Source organism: Urocampus carinirostris, chromosome 20 (assembly GCF_059441175.1).
Source record: "Urocampus carinirostris isolate Australia breed hairy pipefish chromosome 20, RoL_Ucar_1.0, whole genome shotgun sequence".
NCBI classification, from domain to species: domain Eukaryota; kingdom Metazoa; phylum Chordata; class Actinopteri; order Syngnathiformes; family Syngnathidae; genus Urocampus; species Urocampus carinirostris.
In genome coordinates this window covers 19,844,907-19,861,162 of record NC_142368.1, presented here as the reverse complement: position 1 = coordinate 19,861,162, position 16,256 = coordinate 19,844,907, and the positions used below count along the sequence as shown (strand labels likewise).

The 16,256-nt window shown below is 43.0% G+C and overlaps 2 protein-coding genes across 3 annotated transcripts in view; one reads left to right on the top strand and one right to left on the bottom strand.

The window, feature by feature from the left end:
• LOC148346502 (adenylate kinase 7-like) overlaps positions 1–16,256 on the top strand; it is a 50,519-nt gene that overhangs the window by 32,177 nt on the left and 2,086 nt on the right. The window lies entirely within an intron of this gene.
• Positions 8,531–16,256, bottom strand: part of scara3 (scavenger receptor class A, member 3) — a 34,598-nt gene continuing 26,872 nt past the window's right edge. Inside the window, exons 5-12 of the mRNA XM_088324533.1 lie at positions 14,264–14,344; positions 14,079–14,188; positions 13,772–14,016; positions 13,459–13,678; positions 12,710–12,798; positions 12,441–12,633; positions 12,175–12,352; positions 8,531–12,106 (exon numbers count right to left, since the gene is read on the bottom strand). Of these exons, the coding sequence (XP_088180659.1) occupies positions 11,619–12,106; positions 12,175–12,352; positions 12,441–12,633; positions 12,710–12,798; positions 13,459–13,678; positions 13,772–14,016; positions 14,079–14,188; positions 14,264–14,344 (1,604 nt within the window). The 3' untranslated portion in view covers positions 8,531–11,618. The remainder of the gene's footprint in view (positions 12,107–12,174; positions 12,353–12,440; positions 12,634–12,709; positions 12,799–13,458; positions 13,679–13,771; positions 14,017–14,078; positions 14,189–14,263; positions 14,345–16,256) is intronic.

The window sequence follows — 16,256 nt, the reverse complement described above, 5'->3', positions numbered from 1 at the left end:
CATTATCTTAGCAATTATATTCTTAAATTTTCCATGGTCTTCCTCAAGATCGATTAATCTGCTCCTCATTGTCTTTTGAAAATGCTCTCTCCATTGACAAATCGTTTTCTTAATTTACCCAAACTATACCTATCAACATTTAAAACCCTCAAATTCAAATTTTAAACTATCACACTGCCTAAGCATCAAAAAGCATTAAGATGTTTAACGGAACAAGATCTCACAAATCAAGAGGCCACACGCAGACGAAGCGGGCGAGATTTGCATACAATAAAAAATAGTCACTCCACTCTTTATTTATTATTTTGCCCTTTTTTGTTTTCCTTTTTTTCTTTACAAATCCCCCTCCCCAGCCGAAAAAAAGGAAATAATTTAATTCGCCTGCGCGTTTCTCACACAAACCCATTCAGCACACAAATAGTTAATACTCACACGTGCAGCCGAGGAGAAAACAAAACATTCATTAAAAAACACAGCATGACCATTCGTCCCAAATACCCCCCTTTTCAGTGCCGTCTGTACCCAAGGTAAAAAAGGTATCCTCGTCGTGAGCATTTTGTGAAATTCTCACAAAATTTGTTCGCACCTTGTTTTGAAACTATTGTCTAGGGCAGACCTGGGCACTCCGGTCCTGGAGGGCCGTATGTTCTGCATGATTTATGAGGTTTCTCTGATCCAATACAGGTGATTCCAATCACCAGTATCGTTAACGAGCACTTGCTAGCTTGCTAACGAGGTTATAATTTGTATCACCTGAGGTAAAGAAGAGCAAACTTTAAAATCTGGCAGGACGTATGGCCCTCCAGGACCGGAGTGCCCAGGTCGGGTCTAGGGAGATAAGAAGGCAGATGTGGGGATGGATAGGAGAACGGGTCAAACGGAGAAGGGGGAGAAAAGCAATAGCTAAATTAACTTGCCCACTCCACGCTCTGATCACACATGTTTCAAACATACTCCCGTCTCTAACACACATTAAGACACGCGAAAGACACATACAAGACCGTAAAAGGCAAAAGAGCACATCACCATTAGCGCAAGCCTCACTCACGCACACACTAACAGCCAAAAATTCCCGAGCAAGATATCGCTCAGAGCGGAAATATGTCAGCAATTCACACATACAGTCTCTTAATCGCTTTTCATATGCGAATTTATCTCAATAATACAACATCTGATTAACTGCTCATTTTTTTAACGCCGGTATAACCTTTCAGATTGCAGAAAATGGCGAGGTTTCATGCACCACACTTGTCTTTAAATGTAGCCTCCCAATCATCAATCGACTAGGGAAACACATATAAAACATGCCCCGTATGAACTATATATAGATCGTCTACTCCCGAACTGTCACTTCAGCCATGACGACGTCTTATCACCGCTTTTTACACAGATCTCAAGACAATTATACGGACCGGAATTAACCGTCTCTAAATGTACACATACCGACACAACTCTGGCTGTTATCTCTTATCGAGATTTTCGCAGCCCGTCCAAAAAACACCACAACAATCCCTGAGCACAGGATTGTTGCCGGACATAAATCTCAACTCAATCTATACAATCCGTCCGAACTTTGGCCCGACTACAGACGAATGATAAAATCCACGTGCACGACTTTTCAAATTTAGCTCTCACGTCACAGCCCCAATGCACCTCAACTTACCCCGACAAGCAAACCGAAATAAGGAAAGAAAAACCTGTCCTTACCTCAATCGCTCGTCGGGGCAGCGTTCACGATGAGAAGTCAATATGAGCCAATCAACACGTTGGGCAGCCACTTAATGTTGGAGAAAATGCAGGTTCGATAATCGATTAAGTCTTCTCATACGTGGTTCAAGAAATGCACGGAGGCTGCCATGAGAGGGAGGTTCTTAATTGCATCATCCCAAAGAACTCAGAGAACTTTAGACATAACAACGCTTTTGTAGCTTCAATTGAGTACAACCCAAGAGGCGGCCCGGTCCTCACGTAACAGCTTTGGAATTTGTTTTTCTCGCAAGGAAGATGCTGTCGTACCCTTATTAGGACATGTTTTTGAGTTTATGCCAGTTTATGTCACCTTGCCCTTCACCGTTATCTGTTGTCCTCCTGTGAGGAGGATTGTTGAAACTAACTCGTCCTTCGAGACTTTCCCGAGATGTAAACAACATTTCTCACAACTGTAAGCAAGTCTTTCTACATTTCTTTCTAAATGTATGCAAATCTATTCTACAAATGCAAGTTTATTTTCTACAACAGTGGCACATACAGTTGAGTGTCATCTGCATAGCAATGGAAACTAATATTATACTTGCGGATAATGTCACCAAGCGGGATCATATAAATACTAAAAAGAAGGGGGCCAAGTACAGAGCCTTGAGGAACACCACAGGGGACATTAGAGTGTTTAGAGGTCAGATTGCCATAGTTAACACATTGCATCCTGTCTGACAGGTAGGACCTAAACCACGAGAGTACAGTTCCTGAGATACCAATGCGTTCTAGACGAACCAATAATATGTTGTGATCGACAGTATCAAAAGCAGCACTGAGATCCAGCAGCAGTAACATTGATGAGGCACCGGAATCTATTGCTAAAAGGAGATCATTGGTTACTTTAGCCAGGGCTGTCTCAGTGGAGTGATTTGCCCTAAATGCTGACTGGACAGTTTCAAAGAGGTTATTTTCTGACATGAAGTCATTAAGCTGCTGTGCAACGACCTTTTCAAGAAATTTTGCAAAAAATGGCAGATTTGACACTGGCCCATAATTACCTAGGCTTTCTGGGTCAAGGTTAGGTCGCTCAAGCGTGGGTTTGATGACGGCAGACTTGAAGGCTACAGGAACAATACCCGAGGATAGCGATATATTAATAATATTTAAAACTAATGGTCCTAAGGTCCCAAACAGATCCTTCACCAGTGAAGCTGGAAACGGATCGAGCAGGCATGTTGTTTGTTTGGCCCTACTGACCATCTGTGTTAGATTATCAAGGGACAAATCATTGAAACTGGAGAATGTTTCTGAACAACCGGCGACACGGTCCTTACCTAACAACTCCACATCTTTGAGATAGGAGGAGGATACAGAGCGTTCTTTTAAAATTTCATTCCTGATTAGTTGTATCTTTTTATTAAAAAATGTCGTTAGCGGAATAAGTGCAACTATTTGGGTTAAGTTGTTGTCTGGTAAGTTTTGCCACTGTGTCAAACAAAAATTTCCGATTATTCTTATGTTTAACAATAATCTTAGAGAAAAACGATGCTTTAGCTGAGGCAAGAGCTACAGTAGGGTCGCGGGGATTGGTGAACTAATGTTATGATAAGAGCTAATATATCAGTCTCCACCTAAACGTACCTCTCGAAGACACGTTAACTACACGTTTTACGCTATCCCTTAATTGCAGACAGAGGCATGTCGGGACAAGTTAGCTGAGCTGCTTCAGTGGCTCTGCCCCCAGTCGCTAACCCAATCAGAAGGCGCGGGGTGGGGAGAGGGGAGGAAGGGAGGAGTCGAAGCAATAGAGAGTCTTAGCTGCATGAACCTTAATAATCGACTTTTCAGATGAAAAAATACCGATAGCCGTAGCCGTGATATTCCCCTGACTCGTTAGCATGTACTCATTAGTATGTACCCCTTAGCATGACTCGTTAGCACACAGCCGTTAGCATGACTCTTTAGCATGTATTCAGTAGCATGTAGCCGTTAGCCTGACTCGTTAGCATCTACTTGTAAGTATGTGGCCGTTAGCATGCCGTACAATAATACTACAAATGTACTTCCAAAATTCTACTATGGAAATACTACAGATCAATGTTCCCTGTAATTTTCCACGGGTCTGAGCGTTCACACAAAGTCGGTGAGCAACGCTTGAAACAACAGTGAGCAACCATAATCCCAAGTGTGGCAAGATAATTAATTATCAAACATGTCCAAAACTTGACATTTTGCTGAGTTTCCGGCAATGCAAAATTATTTTTCTCCTTTGAATGAATTGACTCATGTACTATTGCAAAGGTTGTACGGCCTACAAACGTCGTTTGTTCTTACAATTTTTTCACAAGATATCCATTTCTGTTTTTTTCCTGATATATTTTGTCGCATAATATCAACATTTTGGGGGGCTTATTTAGTCGGTTGTAAAATACAGAACTGTACTTAATCACATTTTTTTGTGGAAGTACAATGTTGGCAACAAGATTCACTTGACATAATTTGAAATTATTTGAATGCAACACAAACTTTCTTCCTTTTTCCGTGTTTTTTTTTCTACTTTTTTTTAATTCCTTTAAAAAAATCTCATTGTGTTTATTTTTTCCGAGCTGTTACTTTTTTCTTTTTGTTCTCTTTCTTACATTTCTTTCTTTTCTTTTTTTCTCTTTTTTCTAAATTTTTCCTTCTTTTTTTCCTCTTTCTTTTGTTTCGTTTTTTCTCAGCTTTTCACTACTTTTTCATTTTGGTATTTTTTTCTTTTTTGTTCTATTCCCCCCTTCCTTTAATTCATTTTGTGCATAAATTTACATAATATTTGGTCATGTTGGGATTAAAGAAGCAAAAACAACCGGAAGAGCCTTTTAGTGAGCTGAGCCGAAGAAGCCGGTTCTCAACAAACTCTACTAACTTTACTCAACTCTGTTCTACTTCGACTCGACTTCAAAATAACGCATTTAGGACACAACGTCAGGGGAACCCGTGTATTTTTACCTTCATGCAATGTAACTTTGACTTAAGTCGCTTCTTAATTAGTAATTTTGAGCCCTAATTTTTGTGCGCTTGCTAGATTTTCTTGTGCGCTGAGAACGCACGCGGCTTAGAGGGAACACTGCTACAGATATACTTCTATGGAAATACTACTAAAGTATAGCAGAAATACTACAAAAAACAGTAATACTACAGTAATAATACCAAAATAAATCCAGAATTAGTGCTTAAAACAGGAACTTAACTTATTATTCAGCTTTTAGTGGGAGTGTTTCAAAAACGTACTAATGATACTTTCACAAACATATGGAAATATGACATGTAGACGTCTCCATGTGTATTTATTCCTAAATCAATTTGATAGGTCTCCTGGATCATGCCTTTGGCCACATTTTTGGACCCAATGCAGCTCGCCACTTGAAATAGTTGCCCACCTTGGGTTTGAGGGACACACACGTGGACACATGATAAAAATAACAACCATCATGGTGGTCATCCTAACATCTGCTTGGTGGTTGAGGACCACACACAACTTGGTGTGAAGGCTGGAGGAGCACTTACAACACACATATACATAAACACACACTTAGTCTAAAAAAAGGTTCTCCAAACTTTCAAACTGAAAGCTAGTTTTTATTGCTAATTATCCTAATGGGTACCCACCTTGATATACATTTCCAAAATGGCTTGCTAAATAGCTAAGAAGATAGCTTTTATTGGCAGAATATATTCTGGAGACCACGGCAATACAAGTCTTCAATCGGACAATCTCAGCAATAGTCTCCCTGACATTTTGAAGCAAGATTTATACCTGTTTGAGGCGTTGTATAGGTCAACAGGAAACCGCAACTTCAGTTTTTTTCTTGCCACCTGCTTGCATATTTTTGTGTTATCCCCAATCCGCAAAGTTTAATTTCTTGGTTGTTTTTTCGCACCTTGGTCTCGTGGTTTTTTGAAATCAGTCTGAACTTTGGTATTTCGCTTCAAGATTCTGACATTAGCTTGCATTGAAAATAACAATTTATAATAAAAGCTCATATACATGTATAAAAGGTCAAATATAACAATATAGTAAACATTGACAATAGAGACATTTATAATTTTAATTTTGAGCACTGTAATAATGATGTATAGCTATTGCAGAAAGTGCATATTAATTTGATAATGGGTGTGTTTATTATGCAAAAACGTCACTTCTAAACTGTATACGAGTGCTCATCTCATCTCATCTCATTAGCTGTACCGCTTATCCTCATTAGGGGAGCGGGGGGGCTGGAGCCCATCCCAGCCATCTCCGGGCAGTGGGCAGGGGACACCCTGAACTGGTTGCCAGCCAATTGCAGGGAACACAGGGACAGACAACTCACTCGCTCATTCACACCTAGGGCGATTTGGACTGGCCAATTCACCTGAAATGCATGTTTTTGGAATGTGGGAGGAAACCGGAGTGCCCGGAGGAAACCCACGCAAGCACGGGGAGAACATACAAACTCCGCACAGGAAGTCTGGAGCTGGATTTGAACCCACGACAGGTTCCCATGACATGAACTGTGCCGCACAAGCGCTAACCATTGCGCCGCCGTGCTGCCCCGTATACGAGTGCTACAAAACTTAAATTAAAACCGATATGCAGCTAATAATGAATTGCCACCGACTGATACAGAACAATATTAAAGTCAAACTAGTGATCAATGTTACACAGCACAAACACTTAATAACGAAAAAAGATTGAATGAGGGCGGCACGGTGGATGGGTGGTTAGCGCACAGCCCCACGGTGCAGAGGTCCCGGCTTCAATTCCTGCTACTGCAGAGTTTGCATGTTCTCTCCACGCCTGTGTGAGTTTCCTCCGGGCACTTCGGTTTCACAAACATGTGAATGAGTGAGTTGTCTGTCTGTGTGTCTCCTGCGACTGATTGGCAACCAGTTGAGGGTGTCCCCTGCCCAATGCCCAAAGACAGCTGGGATGGGCTCCGGCACCCCCGCGATCCTACTGAGGATAAGCGTCAGACAGAAAATGGATGGATGGATCAAATGAGATCATTTCCTACAGCACACCACACAGTCGCAACACATATTAGTGTGCCAAACCACAGTGGGTGAGAAAGACTGCTGTAAAGTATTACAAGTTCCAAGTACAGAAATTGTGTGTTTGTTGTTGTTGTAGTTATTTACAGGGGTAGGGGGGGGAGACTTAGTTTTGCCAAGCAAGCTTAGGTAACACAATAAATCAAAAGTGTTAGCCAGGAGTTGTAAATGAGTCTGCAGGCGGGACCCTTAGACTGGCTGAGGCAGTTGGAAAAAGTGAAGCACCCAAGCAGCTCACTGTTGGTTTTGGGCCGTTCTAATTATCATAAACCTCCATAAGTGTTTTTTTATTATTGTTGGTGAACATTAATGGTGCCCATTAGCTAAGCACACTTGTTGGGCTTTCTTCACCTTTGCTGACAGTCATGTTGCTACAGCAGGTGTGTTACTTGTCATCCCTCACACATAAAAACTATAATCGCAACCTGGGCTGCAAGTGTTGTTACAGCTGCCGGCGTAACAAGGTCTTTGGGGGGCTGTCAAGTCGGCAGTTAGCTCATTTCTCGGAGTGTGGAAGTATGTGTTTGTCTGAACACTTAAGGTGCATGGACGCTGGACTACATTTGCACAGTGCAGTGGTCCTCATTCATTCCTTTAGACCTAATTTGGAACGTCACGCAGCAAACCCTGTGTGCACAACAGTGTTAGGATGCCACCTTCCCTCACGAGGGTGCCCGACCCGATGTGGAGCCAACATGTGGTTCCTGTCTGGGCGTAGAGGAGAAAGTCCCTCAGTCGCCTCTGGTTCCTGCCTTGTGGAAAGGAGAAAGTCACTCGACAGCTACTGGTCCCTGTCTCGGCGGCGAGGGAAATACCCTTGGCCGCTTCTGGTTCCTGTCTTGGCAGCGAGGAGAAAGCCCCATGCTTGCCTCTGGGTCATGCCTTGGTGGCAAAGAGAAAGTCCCTCGACTGCTAGTGGTCCCTATACTGGTGGAGAGGAGAAAGACCCTTGGCCGCTTCTGGTTCCTGTCTCGGCAGTGAGGAGAAAGCCCCTCGGTCACTTCTGGGTCATGCCTTGGTGGCAAAGAGAAAGTCCCTCGACTGCTACTGGTCCCTATCCTGGTGGAGAGGAGAAAGCCCCTCGGTCGCTTCTGGGTCTTGCCTTGGTGGCAAAAAGAAAGTCCCTCGACTGCTACTGGTGCCTATCCTGGTGGATAGGAGAAATTCCCTTGGCCGCTTCTGGTTCCTGTCTCGGCAGTGACGAAAAAGCCCCCCGGTCGCTTCAGGGTCATGCCTTCGTTGCAAAGAGAAAGTCCCTCACCTGCTAGTGGTCCCTATCCTGGTGGAGAGGAGAAAGACCCTTGGCCACTTCTGGTTCCTGTATCGGCAGTGAGGAGAAAGCCCCTCGGTTGCTTCTGGGTCATGTCTTGGTGGGGAGGAGAAAAAGTCCCTTGGGCGCTTCTGGTTCCTGTCTTGGCAGGGAGGAGAAAAAGTCCCTTGGCCGCTTCTTGTTCCTGTCTGGGCGGCTAAGAGAAAGTCCCTCTTCCGCTTCTGGTTCTTGATTTAGCGGCGAGGACAACGTCCCTTGCCTGCTTCTGCTACCTGTCACGGCAGGGACAGGGACCTTCAGCCGTCCCATACCAGCTTCCCAGCATTTGGATCCTCCTCGGCAATGGTGACGCGAAGGCAGTGACGTGTACTATTGTGTTATTAAAAAAACGCGTGTGAATTTCCCTACGGGGATGAATAAAGTATCTATCTATCTATCTACATCGATACATTAATACTGTCGTGCAACATGGATACAAACAAGACCACCACATAAATGTTTACATTTATTGTTCAATGCAAGCCAGTTGCATTTCATGACAACACTCCCTTTTTGAAAAGACAAAACAAATATATAGTACATTTTCTAGTTGTATTTTCTAAGTCTTTGATATAAAAATCTTTCTGCGTGTAAAACTGATGACTGAAGTTAAACATACTTAAAAAATGATGGTGGTACAGTTTTAGTCACTTCACAAACTAGAGCTTCGATTTGTGGGGTTAAAAAAGAAGTGAATTAGAGCGCACATTTACATGCAGGAAAATATGAGGTTCCAGCACACCTACCAGGGGAAGATGACCTGTTTAGGCGCACCTGGCGCTCAAGAAACTCATGCATTTAAGGACAGCACAGACATATCCCCAGCATCAGATTTTTGACGTTTTCCCCCGTGCAAACTGCCCTTCTAAAATCAACGACACCACCTTTTCGCCTAGTATGCCTTTGTATTTATCCAGCCTTGCATTTTTGGATTGTGTTTTTGTTACCCGTTATTCCGTTTACTCCCTCTGCGCAGCTTTTTTGTTGCTTCCCTTGTCCCCATTTAAACTGTCAACTGGACGCGAGTGTCTGCTTTTGGATCCTCGCTGCCCAATACAACACAATAGTTGGATTTAAATCAGTATCGGTTGTGAAAAACCATGTAGACGCCCACATAATGAGAATTGTGGGCTTTCTCCAGCTATGAATGGTCCAACCAGTTTAAATGGTTGGTTTAGTGCTTTGTTTCTGTAGTACAGTGGTCACGTTTGCCAATCACGCAAAGGGTCCCCAGTTCGAGACCTGGTGGAAACATATTGGTCTGGAGAGGGCTGGGTGCCGTCAGGCTATACTTGCCCAAGACACACCACAGGAAATGGTGCCACTACCACCTTAGTGGTTAAGGGATCCAACCAACCATACACGTTGCTGTGCACACTACAGGTCCATCGATTTTTGGGCAGGCCATTTAGAGTCACCGGTATTTGGGGCTTTCGGATACCGGTATCAATCTTTTTTTATTCTTTATGACGATTATCAACCCACAGAATGTTTTTTGGATTAGGGGCGTCACAAATAAACATGACTTGACTTGACTCGACTTCTACTCCTCCTCCACTGCCTTCGACGACCGACTCTGTGGCCGTGGTTCGGCATGAGAAAGCAGCGAGTGCAGATTACAAAGCCGCAAAAGAGTTTTCTTCTGCTCCATTAGAATGAAATAAGGGAAATCAAATCAATATGCTGTAATATGTTTGTTTATTTTTAAGTTACAGTAACTTTAATTTTATGTGTACAGTGAGTGTCTATGTATCATCAAAAGTTGTGTGCCGTCACCCCTAAAACACTCCCCCTGTCCTAACTCCTGCAGCCCCGCACCACACTCAAACCTTTGTTACAGCGACTCCCTCATGATAAACTCGCTTTTTATTTCGGTAATATCATCTTAATAATCTTATTACTGTATTTTTATGTTAAATTACTATTTGAATGTTTTGTTAGTGATCAGGAAGATGAGTTCTATAGCTATTAAGGGTGGATGTTTTTGGAAGTTTAGAACCGGGCCGATTAGTTTGTAATTATTCCATATTGTAAAAATTTGCGCGTTAATGACGGCAGACTTGAAGGCTACATATGAGCGACTTGCAGGATCCTGGAACAAATTATGCTTGCATTAAGAGGCACCACTTTACTAAAACTGAGTGCTGAGCTAACTGGATAGGAAAACTCAGTGTTGGCATTTGCCTCGCACAGGAAAGCCCAGAGAACGGTTGGAGTGTTTAGTCTCGGCTGGCCGGACACTGTGGGATAAGAAACTTGGAAAATGAACTTCACGGCAGTCTGAGCTGGAAACGAAGTAACACTCGCGGTGTCTCCCGTCTAAGCCACAACACTGTTTACTCTGCATGAACTTTTGTTTTATTTGTCCAACTAAATATTTATCGCAATCTACAATTATAATTTGGAACAGTGATTCGGGACAGGACTTCGCTTTTAGTCTTGCTCCTCTTGGTTTTGGTCAAATACCTTATTTTCACGAGCATAAGGTGCACATGAAGGTCTTAGATTTTTTTCAAAATCGAGCGGCGCGCCCAGTGAGTGTGACGTAGACCAGTTCAGTGGCAGGTTGGTCGCCCGCCCTGAGACCGGGAGGTCGCAGGTTCGAGCCTTGGCCAAGTCGAGACTTTCAACATTTCAAGGTGAAATCCGATGTTTTCGTGAGATCGTTCCCATTTCCAACTGAATGCGACTTCTATGCGTTTCCTGTGACTGATGAGGACACTGGACGTCACTCGCAATGCTTCTGTTGTTTGCGGTAGTACTCATGGATGCTGATGCTGTAGCATATCTAGTAATTTGAAATTTATTGTGTTACAAGAGGCTGACCAGAGTTGCCCCCTTTAAATCCAAAACCTCTCTTTCCCTTCATTGAATGCTTTCCGCGTGTTCATCCACCATGGTTTGTTGATATCTACGCCACGCGGATGAACATGGAAACCGAGAAACCGGGAGAAAATTGAAGATTATTGAATCGCAAGTGGAGGAAGCTGAAAAACAAGGACGTTCATATCTTAGAAACTCTTTTTTTTTCTTCTTTTAGGATTTGGGTTGGCATTTGGACTGTATTTAAAATTGATCTTTTCTTTTTTATAATTTTCATGGTACAATAACCAAAAAAACTGCAATGGTGAGCATTAAATCACTCTCTACCCCCACCCTTCATTCCTGTTCCCTAATGTGTTGCAGATAGGCACAGTGGAAAACAATGATATTTGCTCTTTGAACTTAGGTGGACATTGTGAACTCATACTCAATGGATATTTTGTACTTTCAAATTAGGGACACCTCAAACGACGCACCCCACCCTTAAATGAAAGGTGTGTTGATTTGAACCGAGACTACCTCATTTTAAATAATAATATTGTTTCTCCTTCGTTCTCACCGCTACATTCAAGGTACATATGAGCCGTGGTTAATTTCCACTTGTGTTTGTCTCTTTTAAAAGCAGGTGGAGAAGACCTTTACCTGACAATAATGCAACATGTTTTTAATATTTGTCTTCAAAATATTTGGTCGACCGCCCAAGTCCATATCTAGCCTCTTACTGTCTTTTAGCTCCAACAGTTGGTTGGTTTCTCTCCTGCGTCCTGGATAAATCATGGGCATGTTGTGCTCCCGGAGGTCCAGTGTTCCCCGGTGGTCCAGGTGGCCCAATTGGTCCTGGTTTCCCTTTGGGCCCTGGCGGTCCAATTATACCCGGAAGTCCTGTTTGACCCTGGATCCCAGATGGACCTCTTGGTCCTGGGACCCCAATCTTCCCAATTGGACCCATATCACCTTTCTGACCCTTTTCACCACGGGGTCCTGGTTGACCAGAGGCTCCCTTCGGTCCTGTGTTACCATTTGGCCCTCTGTTTCCACCATGCCCAATTTGACCAGATGCACCTTTGGGTCCAGAAGAACCCTTTTCTCCTTGCCCTCCGCGGCTTCCAATAGGGCCTCGATCACCCTTTGCCCCGGGTTGTCCCCCTGGTCCTTTTGGGCCAGCCTCTCCACGGTTACCTTTCGGGCCAGGTGATCCCGGAGCACCTGTTTGGAAATGGATGCATGAATGTAACCCGAATCAGCACATAAAACTCTAGTTTCATTGAATTTACCTCTTAATATCGTGAAATTTTTGATCAGTTGTGTATGGTGTGTGTCCACCAACTTCATCTCCTCCATCACCATGGACAAGTTCCTAACATCCGCATCCAGACGGACATTTAACAATATGTTTTCCTGCTTTAGTGTGTCCGCGGAGTCAAGAAGAAACCGGATGCTTCTGTTTAAGTTCTGCAACAGTAAACAACAGAAGCACAGAGTCTTTTATCAGTTTGACCTGTCCATACAATCGGAATTCAGATTTCGGCATAATCACAACCTGCATATCTTCCATTTGTCTGCTTAACCGGCTTTGACAGGTGGAGCTCTCGATATTGATGTACTTGTACATGCTCTGTACGTGACTGACGGTGGCATTGATGCTTGACGATATTGTTTCAATTTCCATTTTGATGGAGTTCAGACGCCCGTCCAAGGCGGAAAAACGTTCTCCGGTCCGGTTTTCGTAGTACCTAATCATAGTTGGTGAAAATAAATCATTTACATTATACCGTGAGCAGTTTCTGATTATGGGGGTACCATACATACTTGGAATGGTAGTGCAGGTCATTCATGTTCTCCTCATGTTCATCCATGAACGATGTGACGTTGTCTAGTTGCAACTGCAGGTTCATGACCTTAAAGGGACATCACAGAATCTTAGATTTTTACCTTTCCTGAATCATGTATGCAACCTTGAACCCTGATGTATAACAGTCATTCCAAAGCCAACCCAAATGCCCAAAGCACCCAAACAAGTTAGGCACTTCGGGAGCTAAGTTGGCCGCGCTTTCGTCCCTCCAGATGAAACGGGACATGAGAAAGCAGCCATGTCACTCGGGTCAGGGTGACACAACAACTCTTCTGTACGACAGCTTTCACTGGTTTACCCCTGCCGCATCATACAGGTGCCCTGCCCATCCCTTAGAATGCGTCCAAACATCCCACGATCCTTTTACAACACCTCTCCACTCATTCCTATCACCAACAAGAGCTCTAGTTTCCACTAGATTTAGAAGACTTTTCTAAGAACACAAGTCAATTCCAGTTCAGCAAAGCAAAATCCCTTCAGCCACAGGTACTTGGACTCAACTGGCAGGCTAGTGGGCTCTTGAGTAGTCAAACTGCAGTGGAGCTTTGATTTTCTGGTCCTGGATTTGACACAAAACCTAGTTACCCGTTTCTAAACTTGTGAAAACTACAACAAGTTCCAAGTTAACCCTTTTTATGCCGGTAGCCACAGACTTTGATCAATAGGGACCAGAGTAGGTTGTGAAGTTAATTCATCAAAAACACACCTGCTGACTCAAATCATAGTATATCTCAGAGGAAATGGCGATTCTCTGGTGGTCCGCGTTGATGCTGTTCTGCAGGGACCGTAGGACTTGAGTGTTGCTGGTCGCATTGGATTTGATCTTGCCAAGAACTTGACTGTAGTTCTGCCAGTCACTGGTCAACTTTTGGAGGACCACAGTCTCCTCATCTGATTTTCTCTGCAGGGCATCAATCCACATAGCACTTTGGAAGATAGATAACATGGACATCTTACTTTATTATTAGAAGCACAAACCATAAAATCAAGATGGGCAAACATGTCAAGGTTTCCCTTACCTAAGAGCCACAGTTGTGTTGATCTGCTGTGCAGTAGCTTTGACGTCATACTGATCCTCTGTCAGTGTTTTCATTCTCTCTTCCGTTTCCTCTAGCACGTCTTTCCATCCCTCCACCTGATCTTGGTATCCCACCAGCAACTGATTGAGGAACTTGATGGACATGAGATGATTCTGCATGTCTTTGCTTAGCTGTTTGCTTGTGGCTGTTAGCTTTGTCTGGGTCTGAGATGCTTGGTCCAGGTTCTGAACGGTACAGCAACTGTCAGTACTCTGTCTGGATCCCATTGCCGTGAGAGATAACCTACCTGCTCTTGTCCCAGTAACATTTTCTGGATGTCCTCAAACTCCTGCTGGAGCCGACGAATCTCCTCGTTGTGCGGGGTGGAACCGACACAGCCAGAGCAGTTAGCGATTTCTGAAATGCCAAGTTACGGAGTTCTGTAGAAGCTAAAAGGACAACGCTGTATCATGTACAATGGCGAACCATTACCGTCAATAGATTTCTGAGCCTTTGTGATCTTCTTATCATAGACTGACTCTTCTCCAGAAAGATAGTCCACCTTCTGAAACACTGGAGAACCAGGTGTTTTTGGGAAACACATCAATGCACTCTTTACGATTAGCCAATCCAAAATCACAATCACTGGGTTAGAAGTCTAAAGTCCGATTCCAGAATGTCTGTATCATTCTAATTCAGAACAAAATGGCTCTTTGAGTTCTTGGAAGTAAATGACAAGTGCTGGTTCCCTATCTATAAGGAACCAGCTTCCTTCGAAATGCTCTTCCACTTCTCTCTTTTTCTTTATTCCTCTTTCCATCTTTCTTTCTCCCTTTCTTGCTTTATCTCTTCCTTTTTCCTCATCTTTTTTCTCTCTGTCTTTCTCTTACTTTCTCTTACTCTCCCTCTTTTTCCCTATCCCTCTTTCTCAATCTCTTGATTTTTCTGTCTATTCCTCTCCTTCTTTCTCTCCATTTCTCTTTTTTACACTACCTATCCCTCTTTTACTTCTCTCTTTTTCTACCTCTTACACTCTCTCCCGCTTTCTATTTCCCTTTCTCGCTGTCTTACTCTCTTTCACCCAGTTTCTCTCTTTTTCGCTCCATCTTTTTCTCTCTACTAATCTCTTTGTTCTCTTTTCTCTCTTTCTCTCCCTCTCCCCTTTTATTATACTCACCTCTCTATTTTTATTTCCCTTTCCCTCTTTCTCTATTTTTTCTCTCTCTTTATTATGTGTTATTTCTTTCTCTTTCCCCCTCTTTTTCACTTTTTCTGTTTATTTTTCTTTCTTCCTCTTTCTATCTTTCTTTCTCCTTTTCTTGCTTTCTCTCTTCCTCTTTCCTCATCTTTTTTTCTCTCTCTCACATTCTCTTACTCTCTCTTTCTCACCCTCTTGATTTTTCTCTCTATTCCTCTCCTTCTTTCTCTATTTCTCTACCTCTCCCTCTTTTACTTCTCTCTTTTTCTATCCCTTACACTCTCTACAGCTTTCTATTTCCCTTTCTCTCTTGCTATCTTACTCTCTCTCTCTCCCTCTTTTTCTCTCTATATTCTCTTTGTTCCCCTTTCTCTCTCTCCCTCTTTTACTGTAGTCACCTCTCTTTTATTCTTTCCCTTCCGCTTTTTCTCTATTTTTTCTCTCCCTTTTTGTGTTATTTCTTTCTCTTTCCCCCTCTTTTTCACTCCTTTCTCTTATTCTCTTTCCCACCCACATTCACTCTCTCACTTTGTTTCTCTTTCTCTGTCCCTCTATCTCTCTTTTTCCATCTCTCTCTCTCTCTCTCTCTCTCTCTCTCTCTCTCTCTCTCTCTCTCTCTCTCTCTCTCTCTCTCTCTCTCTCTCTCTCTCTCTTTTGCTTGATTAAACTGGTCAATGTGAATGGAATCATCTCTGTTGTAGTGTTCTCAATTTTCTCATGTCACACCACAGCACACTGAGAACGCCTTATTTCGGGAAGCTAAGCAGAGTCGGGGCTGGATAATACTCTGAAAGGAGACCACCCTGGAATACCAGGTGCTGTAATAAATATGTCATTTGGTGCACGCTCTGCTGCGACAGCACTGACTCACGGCGAATGGACTAGTAGGTTTAACGGAAAGAGAATGAGAGGCAGAGGAAGAGAAAGAGAAAGAAATAAAAAGGGAGAGAGAACAAAGGAGATGGAGTAAGAGAGAAAGAGACAGGGATCATAATAGAGAGAAACAAAGAAGAAAAAGAAAGACGAAAATAACTAGAAAGAAATATAATTAAAAGAAGGAGAGAAGAGAAAAGGACAGAGAGAAGGACAAAAAAGCGAGCATGAGAAAGAGAGAGAGAGAGAGAGAGAGAGAGAGAGAGAGGTAGTGAGGAAAAGACAAAGTGAGAAAAAAGAAGGAAAAAGTTACAAAGAAAGTTGGAGAAGAGAGAGTTAAAAGAGGAAGAGGGAATTAGAAAAAGAGAGAGAGAAAAAGAGAAAAAAAAGAAAGTTGGAAAGGGAGTTAGAAGG